Source organism: Puma concolor, chromosome E3, assembly GCF_028749965.1.
Source record: "Puma concolor isolate L17-30 chromosome E3, mPumCon1.1.hap2, whole genome shotgun sequence".
In the NCBI taxonomy this organism is placed as follows: domain Eukaryota; kingdom Metazoa; phylum Chordata; class Mammalia; order Carnivora; family Felidae; genus Puma; species Puma concolor.
Genome location: NC_141682.1, coordinates 1,838,214 through 1,859,850, shown reverse-complemented (window position 1 = coordinate 1,859,850; position 21,637 = coordinate 1,838,214). Strand labels below are relative to the sequence as shown.

Sequence of the window (21,637 nt, the reverse complement as noted above, 5' to 3'; positions counted from 1 at the left end):
GCCGGTCGGGGCTGTGTGGTTGACTGTGCGAGGCGTGCGGTGCTCTTGGGTCGGCCACCCTGTGAATCGACGCAGGGGTGTGAGTGGGCCCCCCGCCCCTGGCCCCTGGGACCTTTTCCCTAGATACATCTGTGCGAGGTTCTCATTCATTTAAGTTAACCATGGGCCCCACACAGCAGGGCCCCTGGGGCCGGGGAGGGAAGAGCTGCCCCGACTGGAGAGCCCGAAGAGCCTGGATCCCAAATTGAATCAGGCCCCGCTCACTTCTGGGGGTCCCTGCCCTGCTGCCCGGCCGTGCGACCCTGGGCCAGTCTGAGCTGCGCCCCCGCCTGGCCACAGTCCCCCTGGCTTCCACACAAGGCTAATCGCCGTGCCCCAGGCTGGCATGGAGACCCCTCCTGCACCCGCACGATGCCTTCGGAGTGTGCTGTGTGCCCTCGGTGTGCGGTAATGGGGTAGCAGTGACAATGGCCACTGTCATCAGCCCTGGTGCCCCGGACCCGCGCCAGAGCCTGCCTGTCCAGGCAGAGCCGTCCTGGGTGGAGAAGCAGGAATGATCCCACGCGTCCTGTGGCCCATGCGTGCTGACCCACCAGCTCCGATTGAGGCATCCCCCTTTAGTCAAAGGCAGGAGCCTGGGTCCCACGCCCTCGGGCGGGCAAGGCAGGCAGAGGGGACCCGGGGAGGCCTGGCCCTGGTGGAAGTCACTCGGTGGCCCCGGGGTCACCTAACAGCTGGGTGGTCGGGGTGTTGCCCGTCCTTTCTCTGGCCCTCGGCTCCCCGTCTGTGAAATGACATGGTGGCTGTGAGGGCCGCTGAGGCCCGGAGCCAGAGTCGTCTGCTCACAGCGTCTGTCCTCATGCTCTCCCGAGAGGGGGCGGCGGGGGCACGTCGGCCTAGGAAGCTGTGCAGAGCCGCTGCAGTGGAGCCCGAGACCGCCCTCGACCTCGGGTCAGCGGTGCCTCTGAAGGCTGCACGGGAAGCAAGGCTTGGGGAGGGAGGGTGGCTTCGGGGTCAGGCCACCGGTGTGTGGGGGGCCGGTGTGACCTCGACAGAGACACCAGGTCCTGTCTCCCCGGCGGTGCCGGGCGGGCCCAGGGACACTGTGGCAGGGGAGTACCCAGGGTCCCGGCCCCACCCTCCTTTGCCGCCTCCAGACAGCGGGCTTTGTTGAAAACTGGTTGGCGCTTTAATTACCGTGTGTCCCAGGCTGTCCTCTCCCCTCGCTGTCTGTCTGTTCTCAGTGTCAGGTAACAAAGGGCAGCACCATCAACTGGGTGTGTGATTGCAGTTGTAAGGAAGTCACGTAACGTAACCACCGGGTCTGCCGGCAGACGGGGCAGGGTTCCCCCGGTGGCCCTGCGGCCACGACTTAGCGCCCAACAAGTCCTGGGCCAGCCTGGGCCAGGCTGGGGGAGTGGTCCACCTCGGCAGGCCACCTCGGCTCTGCCGGCATGGGGTGGGGAGTGGTCCCCCTTCCCGCTGCTGCTTAGCCCCACCCCCGCTGCTTTGGGGGCAGCCTCTGGGCCGGACGGTGGAGCCAGTGCCCTGGGCACCTGCTTGGGGACCAGAGGGTGGGGCGTCCCTGGTCACCTGGCGGAAGAGGTCTGGGCGGGCATCCGTCCAGAGAAGCGTGCGCGGCCCGTCCCTCTCCTGGACACCCCCACTTGGGTGTCCCTTAGACATCGCAAAGTTTGCGTGTTTAAATCTGAACTTCCACGGCAACAAGGAAGGACCACGGCCCGCAACACGTCACCGCCAGGTGCTGGCGGGACGGGGAGCACCGGGGACGCGGAATGCCGTGGCCACTTTGAAAGGGACTCTGGTGTCGTACAAAACTGACCACGTGCTTGCCGTGCGCCCAGCCGTCACGCTCCTCGGTATTGACCCACAGGCGATGAAAACTTACGTGCACACAAAACCTGTACACGGGTGATTGCAGCAGCTTCATTCATCATCCACAAAACCGGACAGCAACCGCGATACCCTTCAGTGGCTGGTGGACGAACCGTGGTCCATCCGGGCGGTGGGGTATTACTCAGCCCCGGAAAGAAGGGAGCCGCGAAGCCAAGAACGACGCAGAGGCACCTTCGATCCAGGTTACTGCGTGAAGGAAGCCAGTCCGGAGAGGCCGCACCCTGGGTGATCCCAGCCGAGTGGCCTTCTGGGAAAGGCAGGGCCAGGGAGCCGGTAGAGGACTGGTGGGTGCCGGGGGCGGGGGAGGGATGAACAGGTGGGGCACAGGCATTGAATATTCTGTATGATTATACTGGTGGACACATGTCCTTCCACATTTTCCAACCCACAGACTGCACACCACGCAGGGTGACCCTCGCGTGAACAGTGGACTCTGGGTGATGACGTCTCCGCGTGGGGTCACCGATTATGACAAGTACACTGTCCTGGGGACGTCGATAGTGGGGGAGGCCTTGTGCGTCCGTATAAGGGAAGTCTCTGTACCTTCCGCTCGGTCACGCTGTGAACTAAAACCATTCTGAGAGCCCTTAAAAAAAATAAGCTCTGATCTTCACCTGTCTTAAGCATACGGTGATTCTGGTAAACACGCAAGGTTTGCAGCCATCGTGACGGTGAACCTTTCCGTCACCCCACAGGGGGCCCTGCTGCCCACTTGGAGCCAGCGTTCGCGGCAGCACACGGTCGCGGGCCAACTCCGCGCTCTGCCTCTGGTGACGTCTTTTCCGGACTTCTCCCAACAGTGGGGTCACGCGGCACACGGGCCCTCGTGTCTGCCCTCCGCCCCTCACCGGAACGTGTGTGAGGTCTGGCCGTGGCGGCGTGTGCGTGGCGGTGCTTCGTTTCCTTTCTCGGTTACGAATGAGCCTACAGGCACGGACCACGCTTTGACAGACACCGACACGTGGTCCACTGTTGGGCTGTTTCGAATGTTGCTGCTGAAGGCATTTGAACACAAGGCCCCATGTGCCCTGGGTGGGAGTGGAATGGGGGGCTCTTTCTCGGGGGGCCGTGGGGGTGAGTTTATATTCAACTTTTTAGGAACCTGCTGCTTGGTTTTCCAAAGTGGTCCGCCATCTCACGGCCCCTGCGTGCGCGCTCTGGTGCCCCGCGTCCTTCTGGCACCGGCGAGCCCTTGGCTTCTTGGGTCCAGCCGCGCTGACGGGTGTGACGTGGCATCGCGCCGTGGCTGCGTCTCCCCGGTGGCGGGCAGCGTCCGGCACCTTCCCACGTGCTCGTTAGCCATTCGCGCGTCTCCTGTGCTGAAACGACTTCCGTAATCTTCGGCCCATTTTTTACGTAATTTGTTTTCTCGTGATCGTTTCCCTCATGCTGCCTTTTGATAAGTGAAAGTTTAAATTTTGAGAAAGTCGCATCTACCCGTTTCTTCTTCTCTGCCTAGCGCTTTGTCTGCAGAATCCTTGCTCACCCCAGCGTTGCCATCTCCTGGCTTCTGGGAGGTTTTACGTGTGGACCTGTGACCCACAGCAAATCGATTTTTGTGTCCGGTGTGAAGGAGGAGTCAACGTTCGCTTGTTGCTATTTAGATACCCAGCTGTTGAAAAACTCCCCTCTCTTGGGCTCCTCTGAGACGTTGGGACGCATCTTGCTAGTGGATACACAGACTCAGGATGACGCGTGGATGCTCGCGGACCCAGCTCAGAGCTCTGGCGGCCGGACGCCGGGATGCTGAGCGCGGTTTCCGGGGACGGAGCTGGGGGGCCCTGCCGGCGCTGCACACTGCCTCCAGGGGCTCGCCGCAAAACCGATGCCGGATGCTACTTTTGCTTTTCACCTTCTCGCGTAAAAGTGAGAAAACCTTCTTTGGCTTTCTCGTGGACAGTGAGAACAGGCCCTAACGGGCATTTTGCCGAAGCAGAGTGGCGTAGTGCGGCCTTGATGACCGCAGCCCAACTTACCGTTCTCAGTTGCGGGTTGTTTGCATTTCTGTGTCCGTTTCTGCATCGGCTTGCCCAAGTCTTCCCTGCTTTTCTTGAATGGTCCGCGCTGCCACCCGCCTCCCCTTTCTCGAATGGTCCACGCTGCCTCCTGCACTTGGCTGTCTCCCACCCGCCGTGTCCTAGGCTCATGTCCTGGCTTCCCAGAGGGCTGCTGTGACCGGCCCCTTCCCGACCCTGCTTTCTCGTTCTCCGTGGCGCTTACCACCTCTGGAGACCACTCACCCGCTCCTGTGTGTTTACCTGAGTCCCCTGTCGGGATGTAACCCCCTGAGGTCTGGGATCCTTGCCTGCTTGTCCACACTGGCACCTGCCCCGAGCCTGGAATACTGGCAGCCACGTGGTTCACCCCTGACACCTATTTGTTGGGTGAGTAAGTAACCGAGCAGCTTTTCTAAAGCCTTTGTTCCTGGGCTGCTCATCTGAGAACTGTTCCTGCTGCTGCTCTTGAGGGGCAGGAAGGTTGTACTCAGGCTGCCGTGGCATCACCCGCACTCCCAGATGTCTCCTCCGACGGCGCTGGGGGTCAGAAGTCTCCCGTCAAGGGGCTGCCGGCCCCCGGAGGTTCTGGGGAGAACCTGTTCCATTGGCATTTCCAGCTGCTGGCGGTGGCCGCTTTCCTTGGCGCTCGGCCCCTCCCAGACTTCCCACAGCGGAATGTCCTCTTCAGACCTGCCACCCTCCTGCCTCGTCGCTGGAGGAGCCATGTGATGACACGGGCACCCCGGACAGTCTCTGCCTCCTTAGTTCACTTACTGGCACCTGCAGGGTTCTGCCGATGAGCCAGCGGTCCTGGTCCTGGCCATCAGGCTCTGACACCCCTCCACGGCCTGTCTTGGTCACCTGTCCTTGACTGGAGAAACTTCCTTCCTCTGACTCACCGGGTCCTTACGACTCAGGGGCGTAGGGGCAGGAGCAGCCCCCGCTGCCGGTGCTGGACAAAGGCCGCAGACCCCAGGCAGACAGCGCAGTGGGCCAGCCCACGGTGGGGTGGGGACCCCGGGGCAGGGGAGCAGGGGGGACCCCTGGGGGTGTTTCGTCGCGCCTCCCGCCAGGGCGTCTACGGGCAGTGCCTGTGGTGGTCCCGCACGGAGGGGCTGGGCCCGGCCGGAGACAGAGCTCGGCAGCACCGGCGGGAGGGGCTGGGGCCGGGGCCGGGAAGGCCAACACTTCCCTCGGAGTTCCCTGGGTGGGAGCGCGCCGTGCGCGTCACCTGTTGTCGGGAGGCCCCTGCTCCTGCCGCGCCTGGTGGACCCGAGGAGGGCCGGACGCTGGTCCCGGCTGCCTGCCGCGTGTCCTCGACGGAGGGGCGCCTGCCACCTCAGAGCACTCCCTCCCTGTCCAGGCTGTGCACCTGCTACACGCCTGCTCGCCTCGCACTTAGCCCCTCCTCACCGCACGCCCCGCCTTCCTGCGTCCGAGCCCCAGAGGGCTAAGCCGCTGCTCCCCTCGGGTCTGTGCGCGGCTGCACCTGCTGAACCCCTGCTTGGTTCTCTGGGTTCTCGGCCCTACCCCTTCCTGCCTTCCCTTTCAGACTCGAGGCCCGGCCGCATACATTAGCCGGTCTTAATAGACTGCACATCTTGAAAGCAGGGAGGGAGAGAAAGGTTTCAAGTCTTGTCTTGCCCAGAGCAGACAGATTGACTCGAAAATGACTCTGTCGATAAAAGATGAGCTCTGAGAGGCTCTTCCCTCTTCCAAGAGGAAGCTCGCCTTCCAGGAACTCAGCTTCTCTAAGCCCGCTGTCGGAGATTAATAACACACACGACACGCAGAACGGATTGGAGTGAGCCTGCCGCGGCTGCCGGCGTCCTGGCCTCCACCCACGGGCCGTCCCACCTGGTGGCCACAGGCCGTCGCCGCCAGTGAGCCTGACAGGCCACCTGCTGGTGTGCGTGCGGAAAGAAGTTGCTGGAAACTTCGGTTAAGCACTGGTGTTCTCTGGTTTATGTCTCAGGGCGTTTGTGAGGTGATATACTTGGGTGGCTCTCTCCTCTAGATGGTTTCAGGCTCTGGCTGGTGTGTGTGAGTGGATGTGTGTGCGTGCACAAGTGTGGGAATGCATGCTTGCACGTGTGGTGTGTGTGTGAGAGCACATGCATGCATGCATGAGTGTGTGTGTGCGTGTGCGTGGGTGCGTGTACGAGTGTGTCAACGTGTGCCTGCACGTGTGTGTGTGCAGATGCATGTGTGCGTGTACTAGTGTGTGGACGCATGCCTGCATGTGTGGTGTGTGTGAGAGAGCACAGGCATGCATACACACGCATGAGTGTGTGCATGAGTGTGTGCATGTGCGTGCATGTGTGTGCATGTGCATGTGTGAGTGTGTGCCTCAGGTGGTCTGCTTCTAACCGTGTGACCCCCAGGGTCCGTACCCGTGAAACGGAGGCGGATGTAATGATGTTTCTCGGGTGTTCCCAGAGCTTAAGAGGAGCCAGTGCACACGGAGGGCGTTAGGTCTCCACCCGGTGCTCTTTTCTGGGGTCTCCCGGGCAGGCCGGCTGGCCCTAGTGCAGTGAGTCCCTACCCTCCAAGGGGGGCGGGGTGTGCTTTAGTTGGAAAAAACGGGCCGTGAACACCGAAACAAGTGAGGAAAGTCAGAGGATGGTGAGCTCTGTACACACCCCAGGCACATGGGTCCCCCAGGGGCACCTGGTGGGATGATGGCTGCGAAGGCTCCCTCGGGCACCTGTGGCCAGACCTCTCGGCCCGAGGTGGTGCCGGGAGTCCGGCACTGCCTGCTGGACTTGGGGGATCCACCACGCTCCAAAGTCCTGGCTTGGATGTCCGGCTTCTCTGCTCCCCAGTCGGGTGACCGGGAACAAGGCGCTGACCTCCTTGGGGCCTGACCCCACATCTGTCAGCTGCCTGGACGAGGGGCCAGCCGTGGCCTTCCACGTGGCCCAGCTGGTCCTCCCCCTCCGCAAAGGCACCGGGGTGGGGAGGCTGGGGTGGGGGGGGGGGGGCGTCTCCTGGGGCTTCAACCGCTCTCTGTTCTCAGCGGTGGGGGAGGGAGCCTTCCCGGGAATGCGATATCACATGAGCGCCCGCCTGTCACCCCGGGACTCTCCCACCCCGTAATCTGGTGGGCTGTAATTGCTGGTGTCTTTTCAGATCATTTCTGTGCAAGGTGACAGGCTGCTTGTGGAGGGAGCCGTTAATCACACAGAGATGCCCCTGTTTGAAAGCTGGCACCGAGCTTACCCAGGGCGGGCGTCTGCCAGGCAGCCGGCGGTGGGCACACACGCTGCTCATCTGCATATAATTCCAGGGCGAATGTCTTCTCTCTTGTGTAAAACGTGCAATTTCCGGCCCAGCAGGGGAACATGGGCTCATAATGGAGAGACTTTGTCCCAGGGGCCCTCTGGCTGCAGGCAGTTCAAGCAAACCATTCCCTAGGATGGCAGAAGGCCGTGGAGGGCGGGTGGCAGGGGCCTGTCCGCTGGTCACCGAAGGCAGCGGTCGGGTGGTGTCCGCTGTGCCCCCTCACGGACAGGCTGCCCTGAGTGCCGCGCCAGGAGCGGGGTGGGCGCCTAAAGCCCCCCGGCAGGCAGGGCACAGGCACGCGCGGATCTCCAGACTGGTTCCGCCCCCCTTGTGCCTGCCAGCCTCCCGGGCCCCTCTCCTGGAGCTTGGGCTTGGGATGGGAAGGCCATCTGCAGGAGGGGGAGCCCGTCAGGATGCACGTGCTGCGTCGGGGTGGTGGACCCGCTCTTGTGCGCGGCACCCACGAAAGGCCTGCCTGGGGCCGTGGCCCGGCGGTGGGCACCACCCCCCACCCCGGGGACCAGGACCCGGACCCACAGTCGTCGCCCTGTGGTGCCGGCTCCCGCAGTTGCTAATAAAATTGCATGAATATTTGATGCCTAATTACTAAATATTTAAACACGTAAAACTGAAATAGTTAGAAGTTACGAGATGCCAATAATTCAGCCCCAGCGGCGTGGCACGGCTTTGGGCCTGAGCAGAGCCAGCGCCCCCTGCAGCCCCCTCCCCCTGCACCTGCCAGGTTGGCCCAGGGACGCTTCCACAGGGACACCTCGGGCCCAGCCAGGCTCCTTGGCCCGGCCTGGTCTTGTGTGGCCGGGCGTCCCTGCGTGCATGGGTGCGGTTCTCTCATCTGAGGTCAGGCCCAGGCTCAGTGTGAGGGCCCCTGCATCACCCTGACACGTAGCTGTCCCCGAGGCACACCTCAGAGAGGCGGGTCGCCTCGCTGGTCTTTGTTCGGCTGCAGGACCAGCTCCGAACACGTGTGCTTTCATCCCGAGTGCCCTTCAGATAACGTAGGGACGCGTTTTGTGCCCCATCTCCAGACCCAGCACGTGCACGTCAAACAGCTGTTCCCGTGTGGCCTCGCTGGCTCGGTTCCCACCTGTGTGACTGCTGCCCCCACGTGTGTCTGTCCTCTGGACACTGAGAGGTCATTTCCCTCAGCTCCGTCACCAGCCTCTTGAACCCAAGGAGGCAAAAACCCAACTCAGGACCTGGACCTGCAGACCCGCGGCGCCCCCAGAGCCTGTTCATGGCAGATGATGGCACCCTCTCACTCATCCCCACGTCCGCTATCCAGACTGGTCTCAGTCGTGCCCTTCCGGACCTCGGGAAGACCCGAGGGCCCAGGGCGGCCCACGGCACCCGCTCGCCTGGCTTTGAAAAGCCCGATCTGGCTGCCGAGAGGCTGCCGGTGTCCGGGGCGGGGGGCGCGGCGAGGGCGAGGGGCGGTGAGTTTGCCGAGCGTCATCCTCCTCAACCCTCGTGCCCAGCAGGGCCTGCTTCAGAGCCTGAGCGGGCAGTGCGGGCAGAGACAGCGAGCAGGAAGCGCTGTGCCCAGAGGCCGACCAACCTCGGTGCACGGCGGCCCCACCCCTTCTCTGAGCCCCGGCCTCCCCACCGTGGAGCCAGGGCCCTCATCCCGCCTCTACACGGACGCCCCGAGGGGACAGGCCATGGAGTAGAGCTCGGTGAGCATCGGGAGGTGGGCGATTGGCCTCTTGCCATTGCCGTCCCTGGCCGCGGACCCCACGGGCATGCCCGCCATCATCCCTGCCCCCTGGGCCCCGCCTGACCGCAGGGGCACAGTGCTGGGGACGCCCGGGGACGGAGCACAGCTGGTCATCCAGCCTCGCCCACAGCCGGGTCCGGGCAGGCCATCGTCCCCCCTCACTGCCTGGCACACGGTGCCCTTGGAGCACCCCGGCTCAGCCTGGGCTCCAAGAGCTGTTCTTTCAAGTGGTGAAATATTAGTGCCTTTTCCTGTTTTCTAAACCTGAGAACCTTAGCATTGGCTAAGTGGTTTTATTCACTTTTCAGAAAGAAAAATGACTCTGTCCCGAGTCCCCAAAGGGAAATTTCAAAAGCTGCTTCCAGTTCTTAAACACAGCGCAGCTGCAGGGGCCAGGCCGCCTGCCTTTGACGGCTCGGCCGGCGGCCAGCGCACGGCTGCCCTGCCCCCTGTGTCCTCCTCCCGGCCTCCCTCACGAGGGGTCGGGAGCCATTCGTGGGGTGGGAGAGTTTGTCTGTGGGGACAGGGTGGGAAGAAGGAGGTCTGTCTGCGGGGTGGGAGGTGTCCATCCATGGGGTGGGGTGGGGTTTCTGTCCATGGGGTAGGGCGGGAGGGAGGAGGTCTGTCTGGGGGGGGGGGGGTAGGGGTTTTCCTCGGGGGTGTCTGACATAGCCCTGCGCCCTGCCCGCCCAGCCTGGAGACCAGTCGGTTACTTCTGGGGTTTCCCTTGTGTGGTTTCCCCTCCCAGGATCTCCGGATGTATCTTTTCTTTGGCGTTTTCTGTCTCTGTCTTTGGTGGGGCGCTGTCGGGGAGGCCCTTCCACGTTCCGTGTCCACGCTTCCGTGCGCGTCTGTAACGGCATCGCTTCCGCGGATTGTGCGTTGTTGCTGCTGCCTCGGACGCCTCTCCTCCACAGCCTCCTTCGTAACCTGCGTGTGCGGGAGGCAGGCACTGCGCCCTGTGGGTCGTTCTCCGGGCCGGCGGGCCTCCGTCTGGGGCTAGTCTGCTGGGCGCCGGGAAGGCTGCCGCCAGCCGCGTGTGAAGGCCGGTTCAGACCCCACAGGGGCCGCTGGCGCAGATCGACCTCCTGCCGGGCCCTGTGCTTGTGGACCCCGGGTCCACGGGGGCGGGGGGCGCAGGCATCAGGGGGTGTTCCATTCGTCACGGCAGCCCTGAGGACTGTCACCCCTGTCTTGGGAGCAGGGACTGTCTCCTCTCGGAGGGGCAGGGCCATCACCTGGCGTGCAGGGAGGAGTCCTGCTCCCTGGTGCGGACCCCCCACCACAGCTCCAGCCGGCCTCGCTGCCGCCCAGGACGGTGAGGTCCCACTCACCCAGGCCCGCTGGGCCTGGTTCCTCTCCTGAATTCGCTCATCTTCTAAGATTTCGTCCGCCCTCTTGTCTGCCGCCGCCTCCCCGCCCTCCACGGTGGTTGCGGTCGGGGGCAAGGTCGAACACGTATGTTCAAGGGTGAGCACGTGCGTTCTACTCGCCATGTCCGTGGGGAAGCCCCGTATGTATGTTCCCTTTGGTTGACACTGACTAGAGCCTTTCCGGGGTTATGATTTAGGGTTTTGGAGAAATGGCATTTCGTGTACTCCCGCCTCCTTGAAGCGCACTTGAAACTCAATGGGACAAAAAGTCCTCCCTGCAGCGAGTGTGGAGTCTACGGGGAAAATAACTTACTCAGAGAAGCTTTTGAAGACACTCTGTTGTGTGAAACAGACACTGTCACGTATGCTGAGGACATGTGACACGAGACCGGATCTATTCCAAAGAAGTGATTTCAAAGCTGAGGAGTCCGGGAGTCAGCTAGGAAGCATGATGGGCTGCTCCAGGCGTGTGTAAAGGCCCTGAGGTGGGGAGGAGAGTGGTGCTTCTGGAATAGAGCCAGGGCAGGTGTGGCCGGAGAGGCGGGGCCTGGACACTCGGCACAGGCCTCGTGGCCGCAGGACAGGGTTTCATTTCAGACCGTGTCTCCCCTTCAGAGCTTAGAATTCTGTCCAGAGGACTTAGGCCCCGGCACAGGATGGGAACCCAAGGGACAGAACCCAGCGGCCAGTGCCGCTCTGAGCTCGGTGACTGTGCCGGGAGGCCTGGGATCCCGGTCCCAGCTCTGCCCTGCGGGGGTCTCCAGCCCTCCCCCCGCCAGCCTCCTCCCCCGGATGGCGCTTATTCCACACTCAGAATCCTCTGGACCACGATGTGGGTCAGGGAAGCCCGTTAGCAGGGAGCCATTGCCTTGAAAGGTCCCAGGATGGAGCTGAGGCCGCCGCGTGTGGGACGGGGTAAGGCCCGAGGTCTGTCTGTCCCTCAGAATGGCCGCCGTGCAGAGTCAGACCCAGTCACCTCACTGGCGTGCTCAGGCCACGCGAGAGGAAAGACGTGGACCGCAGGCCCCGGGCTGCCCTCCTAAGGGCCGTTGGCATCTTGGCACGTGTCTCTGCCGTGTCCGGTCTGCTTGTGCTTCTCGAAGGCCCTGGGAGCCAGAGGAGCTCAGAGCTAAGGGTTGCACGTCACTGCCTCCATCCCGAGGCTGGGTCAGAGGTCCCTTGCACGTCACTGCCTCCATCCCGAGGCTGGGTCAGAGGTCCCACGGAGCCGACCGGGATCCCCCAAGTGGAGCTGCCGCACCCCCCCCCCCCCAACCTCCAGCTGCCCGCGCCTTCCCCAGCAAACCGGTACGCAGGGAATTGAGTCACGGGGGCGCGTGTGCTGTGAGTGAAGTGAAGGCACAGCCGGGCTCTGCTGGCCGGTGCGGCCACGTGTGGGGGCCGCGCGAAGGCTTGCTGCCGGGAGAGTCCCGCCGTCCACTGGTCTGTCTCTCACCTGCTCTCCCTGCTCCTCTGAGATAAGACTTTCTCCGAATTTTAGACTGTGAACCGCTCTCCGGAGCTATGTGCCCATAACCGCTCCTTTATCGTGCCATCTCCGCTCTCTCCTGCCAGCCTTACGTAAGGGAGAGTTTATTTTTGTTCCGTGTCCTTCCCACGGGCTCTCCCAGCGGCCTTCTAGGACTCCGGAAGGAGCCAGGTGTTGGGCACGGATGGGGAGGGCGGGGGGTGGGGGGGAGTCCGAGCCATCCAGGGGCTGTCCACCCGTGGATGTGGCTGTGGCCGTGGAGGGAACCAGCCGGCCTGCGTGGGGCCGCGTGCCAGTTGAAAAGCAGGCGCATGGCCCCTGGACCTTGCCATCCACCCCTGGCCTGCACCACCCCTGCCCGCCCTGCACACCTGAGCTCTGGGCGACCACGTCCTCTGTCTGGCACACGCTTGTTCGTTGGCCTCCCTGGTCCCTCACCAAGGACTCTTGGAGAGCCTTGCACAGGGCTGCCACGGGGAAGACGGACAGGGTGGCCCAAAGAGAGAAGAGCGTGGCAGGAGGGCACATTCCTTTAGCCCGTGTTGCCAGAGGGCAGGACGGGGCGGAGGGTGAGTCTGGCCCGGTGCAGCCTCCAGCCGTGGGCCTGATCCCAGGCCTGAGGGGAGGGGGTCCGGGCACGAGGTCCTCATCCCAGGCATCTGGCGATGCCTGAGACGTGCACACGTCAGGAGGGGTCCAGAAGCGGGCAGGCCCGGAGCTCTCCGCAGACCCGACGAGGCCACTTGAGTGCTGAGCCGGCCTTGCCCGATGGCCTCTGTGGGTGGCCATGGCCGGGTGCCTGCGGGTGGGTGCGGAGCGGGGTCACCGTGGACCCCAGGGGTCACCGGCCCTTGGCAGGCCCCTAACCCCACCCACAGGAAGCCTCGGCTCGCTCTGGGGAAGAGGCCGCATCCGAGCAATGGCTTTTCCAAGGCAAAAGGCACATCTTTTATTTATTTAATCCAAACCATGGTGTGAATTATTCATTCACGTTTATGTAAGCGATTGAACGGCAGAATAGGGGGGAGGTCAGAGCACTGACTTTGCTGTGCCCTAAATCACAGCGAGAGCTCACGGCGTCCCCACCCCAACGTGCTGCATTAAGGTGACGGCACCTGAGGACCCACACCAAGCAGACGGGGAGCAGAGCCCTCCGTGCCTCTGACAGCCTGTGTGACCTTGAGGAAGTCACTCCCCCATCCAAGCTTCCCCTCGCTTGTCAGAGGGTGACAGGGGGCCCGCCTGGTGTGGTGGGGGCTGCACTGGGTGAGACAGAGTGTGCGAGGAGCCCGACGTGGGGGGCGGAGCTCGTGCCCCAGGCGTCCGCAGCCCCCAGGGGGACAGCAGGGGCGCGGCTTACCCGTGCATTTGCCTGAGTCCGTGTACTTGTAGGAGTCCGTGGACTGGGTAATGGGCAGCATCTTGATATCTGTGGGCAAAGGGGCTGTTACCTTCTCCAAGGTCAGGTTGCATTATTACCAAAATTAAATTTTTCCCAATGGGCATCTGAGCTCCATTAAAGGCAGTGCAGTCTGACAGGGGTGAATTATCGCCGCAGAAACGTAGTCAGTGAATCTTTCCTTCCAGGATGGGTTTTTCTCCCGCTTGGCGGGTCCGTCCTCGGTGGGCTGGCTGAGAGATTCAGGGAGGAGCACGGGGTCAGAGCCGCCAATTACCCTTCGGATTTCGTAGTCTGATTACTCGATTAATCAAGGGCTCCACGCCCGTGTCCCGACGGAGAGGCTCTCTGCTCCGGAAGAAGGATGTCCACCGGGGCCATCAGGGCCGTGTGGTGATGGAGGGCAGGTGAGGGCGGGGCGTGTGACAGGTGGAGGGACCCGCATGGCGGGGAGGCTGGAAGGAGCCGTGCCCTGGTCTCAGATTCCTCGTTCAGAGCAAGAACGCGGCCGGCCCCGGGCTGCCCGCAGAGCTGTACGAGGTACAGACAAGACCCAGGATACGTGTCCAGAAGCCTGGTGCGGGCCAGAGCGCGTGAGGGGCAGCGGGGCCGCAAGAGCTTGGCCTGGGCCGGATGGCGCTCCCCACGCCAGACACGCGTGGCCCGGCAGTGAATGTCACAAGCCCCTGTTTGTGAACCAGAACCCATGCCCTCCGCGTCGCCCTGTGACGGCTGCAGAGCGTGTTGGTGCCTGGAGCTGACCGAGCTCCCACCATCCAAGGTGTGGCCCGAACCCACACGGCACTGTGCTGTGGCCCCGTGGGATCCAGCTTGTCTTTGCAACGCCTCCTCAGGCAGTCGTGTACCCGACGCACCTGGGAGCTGGAGGGTCACACACTCAGGGCCACAGGTCTGGAAGGGCGCACGGATGGAGGCTCTCCTGTGTGTCTTTCCCTGGAAGACAGGCTCCCCCGTCCCCTTCACCTGCTCCAGGAGGTGACCTTTCCTGCTCTCTCCTGCCCTCAGCCCTGCCAGGGAGCCTCTGGTTGCCGGGCCCGGGCCCGTCCTGGTGACTGTCACAGGATGTGCCACGGGCCCCTTGCTTCAGCTTGAGCAAGAGGGTTCCTGTCCCTGTCACAGCCGGGTTGACCGGCTCCAAGGCCTGGGGTCTCCCACCACCCTCTTAGACGGCACAGCTCCCGTCCCACCCAGGACGTCCCCGGGCCCTGGAGGGGTTCCCCGACATCGGCTCCAGAGGGACCAGCAGGAAGCTCCTGGCTTCAGAGGCTGGTGTTTGAGGAGAGCCAGCCTTGCTAATTAGTGAGGGGAGAACGGAGGTTTAATTACTGGGAAGGCACCTTGGGTGAAGGATTCGTGATAATTGCTGTGTAGCCTCCTGATGGCTTTGTGCTTGGCACAGCTGGTTTCTCCTGTGCGGCCCTGAACCGTGGCAGGCGTGACGGGAGGGCCTGGGGCCTCTGCCCTGAACCGTCCTGTGAGAGCCTTGAGGGGGCGGGCGGGGTCCAAGGGGCCTGTCTGCACGCAGTGGCCTTGTCTCCGGCGGGGGGGGGGGGGGGGGGGGGGGAGCCCCAGGGATGTGACCAGGAAGCCCCAGGGCATCCACTGTCTAGGCCCCCTGCCTGCTCACCACTTCTCAGCGCTGGCCTGTGTGAGTGGGCGGCCAGCCCCCCAGCAGGTACAGACCCAAGACTGCCCTTGAGGGGCCAGGCCCCACCCAAGCCTCCTCAGCGGCCCTGGGAAGGACTCTGTGTTGCCTGTTGCCCTTCAGAAAAGGCGCCAGACCGGGGGTTGAATCAGGGCTCAGAGCTGGGACGAGGCCCTCTGTTTTCAGAGTCACTGCTGTCTTTAGAGTTATTTACGTTTAATTGAACGACTCCACGCCCGAAGGTCGGGCCGTCCCTGTGCTTGTTTTCTTCGTTCCCTAGCTTCGCACTCGCGCGCGTCAGGGCTCTGCCTGGGTGGGACCCCGTCTCCTCCACGACCCTCTGTCGGTGACTCTGGCCCTGGCCCCCGCTGCCGCCCCGCGTCCCATCCGGTCCGGGTTTGCAAGCTCACCCTGTCCCCTGTCGCCCCCAGAGCTGAAGAAGCAGGTGGAGAGTGCCGAGCTGAGAAACCAGCGGCTGAAGGAGGTCTTTCACACAAAGATCCAGGAGTTCCGGAAGGTCTGCTACGCGCTCACGGGCTACCAGATAGACGTCACCACGGAGAGCCAGTACCGGCTGACGTCCATGTACGCCGAGCACAAGGCCGACTGCCTCATCTTCAAGGTAGGACCGCGGTGACGGCCACCGGCGTGGAGAGTACGTCCGCCCGGTCGTCCTGGTGCACGACGGAGCGGGAGCGGTGGCGGCCTCCCCTCAGGAGGCGTGGCCGCTGCTTCCAGGGGAGTCTGCTGACCCCCGGCCGCCCCGACCTGGCCGCCTCTGGGTGTCTGCCGTCCGCCTGTGCTGTGTTGGCCCCGTCGCTGGGAGGGGCGGGGCAGCGAGGCCCGGGGCATCCAGCCTCAGCAGTTCCCGGGGGGCAGCGGAAGTAAGAGGGTGAGGGTCCGTGTTGGGCCAGGGAGGCGGCCTCAGGACTGGACCGTGGCCAAGGCCATCGTGCCGTGTGGCAGACGGGACAGGGGACGGAAGCTGCTGGATCTCTCTGGGACGGGCCCTCGGGTCTGCCTGAGACGCCAGGGCTGGAACCCCAGACAGATGCGAGGGCGGGAACTTGGCGGCCTGTGTTGGCCCCAGACTCCTTCTGGAGAAGCCAGCAGGGTGGGGGCCCCCACAGAGGAGCCCCCTCGGAGTCAGAGGCAGCATGTGGCCTGTGGAGCTGTACCCGTGTCCAGGCCCGGGGCGGTGTCCGGGTTTCGGGACTGGGACGGTCACGGGGAATGACGCACCCGCACGTGAGGGGCAGGACTCGGGCGCTGCCAGGCCGACCAGGAGGGCTGTTCCCGCCACCGCCACGCTGGCCTCCCCTCCCTTTGCTTGAAGACGGCGACGTGGGCCCGGCATGGCTGTGGGCGGCCACGGTCGGCACGGAGGTCCCCACGCAGGGTGGCCACGGTGCGAAGCGGGCCGTCCACCTGGCTCTGCCCACGTTTGTAAAAACAAAGAACCCACTCTTCTGGGTCCGTAAAGCAGCCGTAACCCGTGCGATCTGCACACGTGGAGCAGGACGCGGTAGCAAAGTCCTGCCTGTCTCGTTTCATCGTGAACTGAACCTCACGCTAAACCTGTGCCTCCCCGGCTGCTTCCTGGCACAGGTGCTGGCCAAGCCCGGAGGCACCGGGTCGCGGGAGGCCGAGGGAAGAGGGGTCCCGACCTCGCAGGTCGGCGTGGCCCCCCCCCTCCGACTTCGTTTCCATCCCCCTTCCTTCCTGGCGGCCTCTCCTCGTCCTGAGGTCAGCACCGCGTCTCGGCCTGGTGGCTGCCTTCTCACATCCCCGGCCGTCTTGGGTCCCGCGTGTCTGTTTTTACGTTTCTAAGCAAGCCCTCAGAAACGTCTCTCCTGTGTCATTCCGCGATCTTCCGAAGAACTCAGACCCTGACGAGCACTTCGTGTGTTGTGGGAACCCCACATGGTTTTCTTAAATGTCAAGCGCGTAAGCAGAGATGTTCAGGTCTTACAAACCCTCACTCTGGACAGGACAGCGCCTGTGGAGCAGAGATCCGCAAAGGCACTGTCAGGCCATTTCTCTCCCCGCCGCCCCAGACTGTCCACCGTCCCCCGACCCTCTGCCGTTCCCCACCCCGGACCCTCCACTATTCCCCTACAGATCCTCGGCTGTCCCTGCCCCCACCCACGCTCTCTGCGGTCTCTCCCCACCCTCGGCTCTCCTGCATGTGCAAGGCCTCACTGTGCTCAGCAGTTGCCCCCCACCAGGCCCCTTGAGTGTGTCCACGCCCAGAGCTCACCCCAGCTCAGTTCCTGGGTGTTGCTGCAGTAACCCCAACACCTTCCCCTCCTGAGGGTCCCCTGCAGGGTCCAGTACACCCACAGTTCTGACTGGTGCCCTGCCTCCCAGCTGCAGGCCTGGCTCTGGACCTAAGGGCCAGATGTGCCGGGAGCAGCATGGGTGTGAGCCGGCCCCCGAGGACAACAGGAGGGCCGACGGCTCAGCCCTCCGTTCACGCCCACAGCAGGCGCCCCTGCCCTCACCGTCCCAGCTGGGCCTCCAGCCCCACCCCCCAGGTAGGGGGCAGTCCCGTGCACAGCATCAGGAGACGTGGGTTTGCTCACGGCCCCACCACGTTCTAGATGCGTGACGTTCTAGATGCGTGGGTTCTCCTGCCGTGTCGTCAGGGAAAACGTGGAGGGACGTCGCCGACTGTGAGATGCGAAGCACAGTGCCCGCTGGTCCTCGGAGGCCGTGCAGAGAGCTGTCTGGAAAGGACCCGGTAGACAGGCCAGCTGCCCCTCGTCCAGGCTGCCAGACTTGGACCCACACGCTGCCTTTCCCCACCTGGAGACCACTCTGAGCCTCGGTCTCATCGTCTGTGAGTCAGGGGTCAGAGCTAAGAGAGCTCACGACCACGAGCCCCCATAGTGCTTGACACGGGGCCACCAGCAGCATCGCTGAGGACCCACCCTGGGTTTCAGGGTTTGTCAGAATTGTGTTTTCAAGCAGTGAGCGCTTAGCAGACAGAAGCTGCCCATCAGGGCCCATGTTAGCCCCACAGGGCCCCCATCTCTGCCTTCCCCTGGGGGTCCCCTCACCCTGCACACCAGCGCTTGGGCCCTGCCCCTGGTCAGATCGCCCCACCCCCCAACAGAGCCGTAATGTGCTCACAGTCGCCTCCTCCGGGAGGGCTTCCGGTGTTCCCCAGAGGTGGGAACTGTCTTCAACTTACACCGTTCAGGACACATGTCGCTTTCTGTTGCTTGGCCATTACGTAGGTGACTTTTATTCCTTTACACAAGCTGTTCTTCAGGGACAGGAACCGTCCTACGTCGGGCCCTTGGGCCCTGGGAGGCCTCAAGTGCGGTGTAGGTATGGACAAGCCAGGAGCCCCCCACCCAGGCCCCCACCCCGCATCTCGGCATGCGGCCTCTTTGGTCGGGCTCGCACACTGGATTGTAGACTCCTTACTACCCAGGGTCCAGGACGCGCCCAGCAGGTGCACAGCCCCCGGCCAGGACCCGGTGCCCGAGGCACTTGCCAATGCTGTTGGGGTGTGTGGAGCCTTTCTGGTGGCTTTGCCACGTCCTGGAAGCTCGGGCTCCTGGCCGCCCCACCCAGCCTGCAAGCCGCCGCCCCTCCCACCCACCCCCCCACCCCATAGCACCGGGAGGCAGGAGCTGTTTCTGCTCTCTGTCCGTGGAATTCTGGGGGTGCTTCCAACGACTCCCATGTCCCTCTCCAAAGAGCTGGGGATGCAGGACAGAGCCGGTCCCTGATGTCTAGGCAAGCCCCCCCCCCACTCTGCCCCCAGGAATCCCCCCAATCCCGTGGCATCCCTGGGACAGGCGGGTCAGCTGCAGCGGCCACTGGACAGAGCGAGAGAGCCAGGACCGGGGGTTAGGGTTCCCTGAAGAGAGCGCTCATGCCCCAGGGCCTCAGGGCCTGGGTGTTGGGGTGGGGCAGGGGGAGGAAGAGGGGAGCCTGGCCGAGCCTCCATGGGCCTGAGGGGGCTGTCCCAGGAACCAGAGGCTAGGAGCACGCGTGCGCGCGTGTGACGGGCACACGCACAGGGCTGCCCCTGCCCAGACCTCCAGCAGGGCGTGTGGGGCAGCTTTGTCTCTCCTCGGGCCTCTCGTGGGTCCCTGCCGGGCAGGGGCCTGCCCAGCCCCTGGTGGACCCGCCCTGGTCCCAGCTTCCCGCCTCCTTGTCCCTGCGTCCTGGCGTTCACACGCTGGCCAGCCTCCCCCAGAGCCCGGCTTTTCTGAGGACGCTGGCCTTCCTTTTGCTGTCTCCAGCCCTGTCACCCCCTTGGTGCCTGCTGCCGTACGGGCACCAACAGGTGGGTGGGATTTTGTCTTTCTTGTCCCGGCTCATCAGGAAAAACTGGAAGCCGTGTGGGGTGAACTGAAGGGGTCTGAGCCAGCTCGGGGCCCCAGGCTCACACTTCCCACCCTCCGCTTACCTCTCTCCCTTCAGGGTAGGGCTGTAAGTCCCCAGCATCCTGGTGGGGGCCCCGGTCCTGCCTCCTCCACCCCGGGCCCATCCCTGGAGCCCTTCATAGGTCCCCCTGAGGGGCCTTTCCCACAGTTCGGCAGGTGAGGCCCACCGCACCCCGGCCAGCTGGTGCTCCCGGGCTCCCTGACGTGGCAGTGAGGGCCTCAGCCCCCACCCCCAGTGTCAGTCGCCTCTCACACAGCCACGGGCATCTGCCGCTCGGGGCCCGTGCACGTCCGTTTGGGGCCTTCCCGGGAGCTCACAGGCCACCCAACGGGAGGGGCCGGGTGAGAGGTGCATCCTCTGGGCCGGCTCAGCCCTCTGCCCCCGGACACCTCCCCACCCTCCCGAGGTGCCGGCCCCCCGCACTGGCTGCCGTGCCTCGGGCAGTGCCCGGCCGGGGCTTGCACTCCACGGTGGCCCTGTCCTCCCTCTGCGCCTCCACTGGCAGAAAGTGCTGAGCTGCGGCGAGCGGAGGGCCCCAGAGCGTGGCGGTATCCGCAGACCATATGGACGTGTGTGTGCATTCGCTTGCTCGGCCGCAGTCCTCCCGGACACTCAAAACGCGGAGCCTCTGAGCTTCTCCGGGGTGGGTGCTGTCGGGCCCTCAGAGGCCCCAAAGAAGGTGCGTCTGGAGCTGCCGAGCCTGTGAGGACGTCTCTAAGCAGGGGCTGGGAGTGACTGCCAGTGAAGTACCTGCTGCCTCTGCCTGTTACGGCTCAGTGACAGGAGGCCCCGTCCCATCCCATCCGCTGCTCGTCTGCCTGCTCGGCCTGGCGCGTGCGGGCTGTGCACTGCGGACAGACGGACAGATGGGGAGAATGCGCGAGAAGCCACGTAGAAGGGAGACGGCAGACTGACCGCGTGCAGATCCTCACTGCCTTCCGGGGACCCAGCCAGAGGCAGCCCCTGCCCAGCACTGCCCCGGGACCCAAGGGGACACGAGGTGCCCTGGAGCCCTCACGCTTGGCCGGGCCACTGCACCCCGTGGGACTCGGTTTCCCCACCCACAGTGAGGAGCTTGACCTGGATGCGCCCCGGGGTCAGAAGGGCTCCGCCAGCGAGCTCAGCCTTGGCTGGGGCAGCAAGGAAGGGTTCCCTGTGAGCCGGTGGTCCTAAGCGAGAGATGCTGCGGGACGGAGACCAGCCGGAGAGACGGGCCGACCCGCCGACCCTCACGCGGCCTTGGGGGCCCTGCCCCGGGGGGCTGAGCGCAGACCCACGCCGCGGTGGCGCAATCAGGCTGGAGGGGGATCGCAGAAGGCTGCAGTCTCCCGGCCCCTTTGGCTTATTTTATTTTATTTTCCCAGAGATGATCTTTCAGGCAGGAAGGGGGCTGAAGGCAGAGTTAGAAATAGCTGAGCGCCGTTCCGGCTGAGCGGGCTCTGCAGATGTGCGCCGGCGTGATTGAGGGTTCGGGCTCACCCCACGCGCTCTGCTCCAGAAGACGCGGCGCCCGGCGGCCCGGCCCTTGCTGCCGCGTGGGTGGGAGCTGCCTGCCCCCGGGGGCCGCCACTCCGACGACAGGCAGGCACTCGGCCCGGAACTCGGCCTGGCGGGGGCCCGGCCGCCCTCCCCGCCCCCGCCCCCGCCCCCGTGCTGGAGGAGAAGTGGGCCTCGCCACGCCGGCAGCAGTGGGGTCGCCCGTGGCGCCCACAGGTGCGTGCGAGTCTCCGGGACCTCCGGAGGCCTGCTCTCTGGGCCTGTCATTCTGTCTGGCTGTGGTTCACGAGCTCTCCTGCCCTCCCTCCTGACGACCAGCCGGGGCGAGCCCCCCGTCCCAAGAGGGAGACCGGACGGGTACGCCGGTGGCTGAGTCTCGGCGCCCGGCCCCCATGTGAGTGCCCTTGGGACACGGCTGTGGACGCGGGAGTCCTCTCTGCCGGCCCCGGGGATCGCCCTCGGGCCAGCAGGCAAGGCGGGGGCACCACTTCCAGCACCAGGGAGCAGCTCGAGGGCAGGGAAGAGGCGTGCGTGTAAACCCGTAAACCGTGGCGCGGTGAGCACAGGCCGTGCCGGCTCAGTATCTGGCTGCTGCACGTCCTCAGAAAGTTCCAGAGTTCCTGCTGTCACTGCAGCGAGTACTCGGGGGACACGGTGACTCCAAGCCCCCTGTGTCCACCTGGCTCGTCCCTGGAAGGGACTCGGTATACGACCGCCACCACACCTGCACTGCCCTCCTGGCCCTTCTGTCCCCCAGCGTCTCCTACCTCTGTCCCCACCTCCCCTCACACGCCGTGGCCCTTGCGAACCCGGCAGCCGGCGGGGCCGTGTTGACCCGGACCGAGGCCCGTGCAGGCCGTGCAGCCCCGCAA

The 21,637-nt window shown here is 64.4% G+C and overlaps 1 protein-coding gene across 8 annotated transcripts in view; it reads left to right on the top strand.

Annotated features, from left to right (window-relative positions):
- MAD1L1 (mitotic arrest deficient 1 like 1) overlaps positions 1-21,637 on the top strand; it is a 321,159-nt gene that overhangs the window by 266,475 nt on the left and 33,047 nt on the right. For all 8 annotated transcript variants that reach the window (XM_086692890.1, XM_086692891.1, XM_086692889.1 and 5 more), the window contains one exon: positions 15,293-15,483. In XM_086692890.1, coding sequence (XP_086549016.1) covers positions 15,293-15,483 — 191 coding nt within the window. The remainder of the gene's footprint in view (positions 1-15,292; positions 15,484-21,637) is intronic.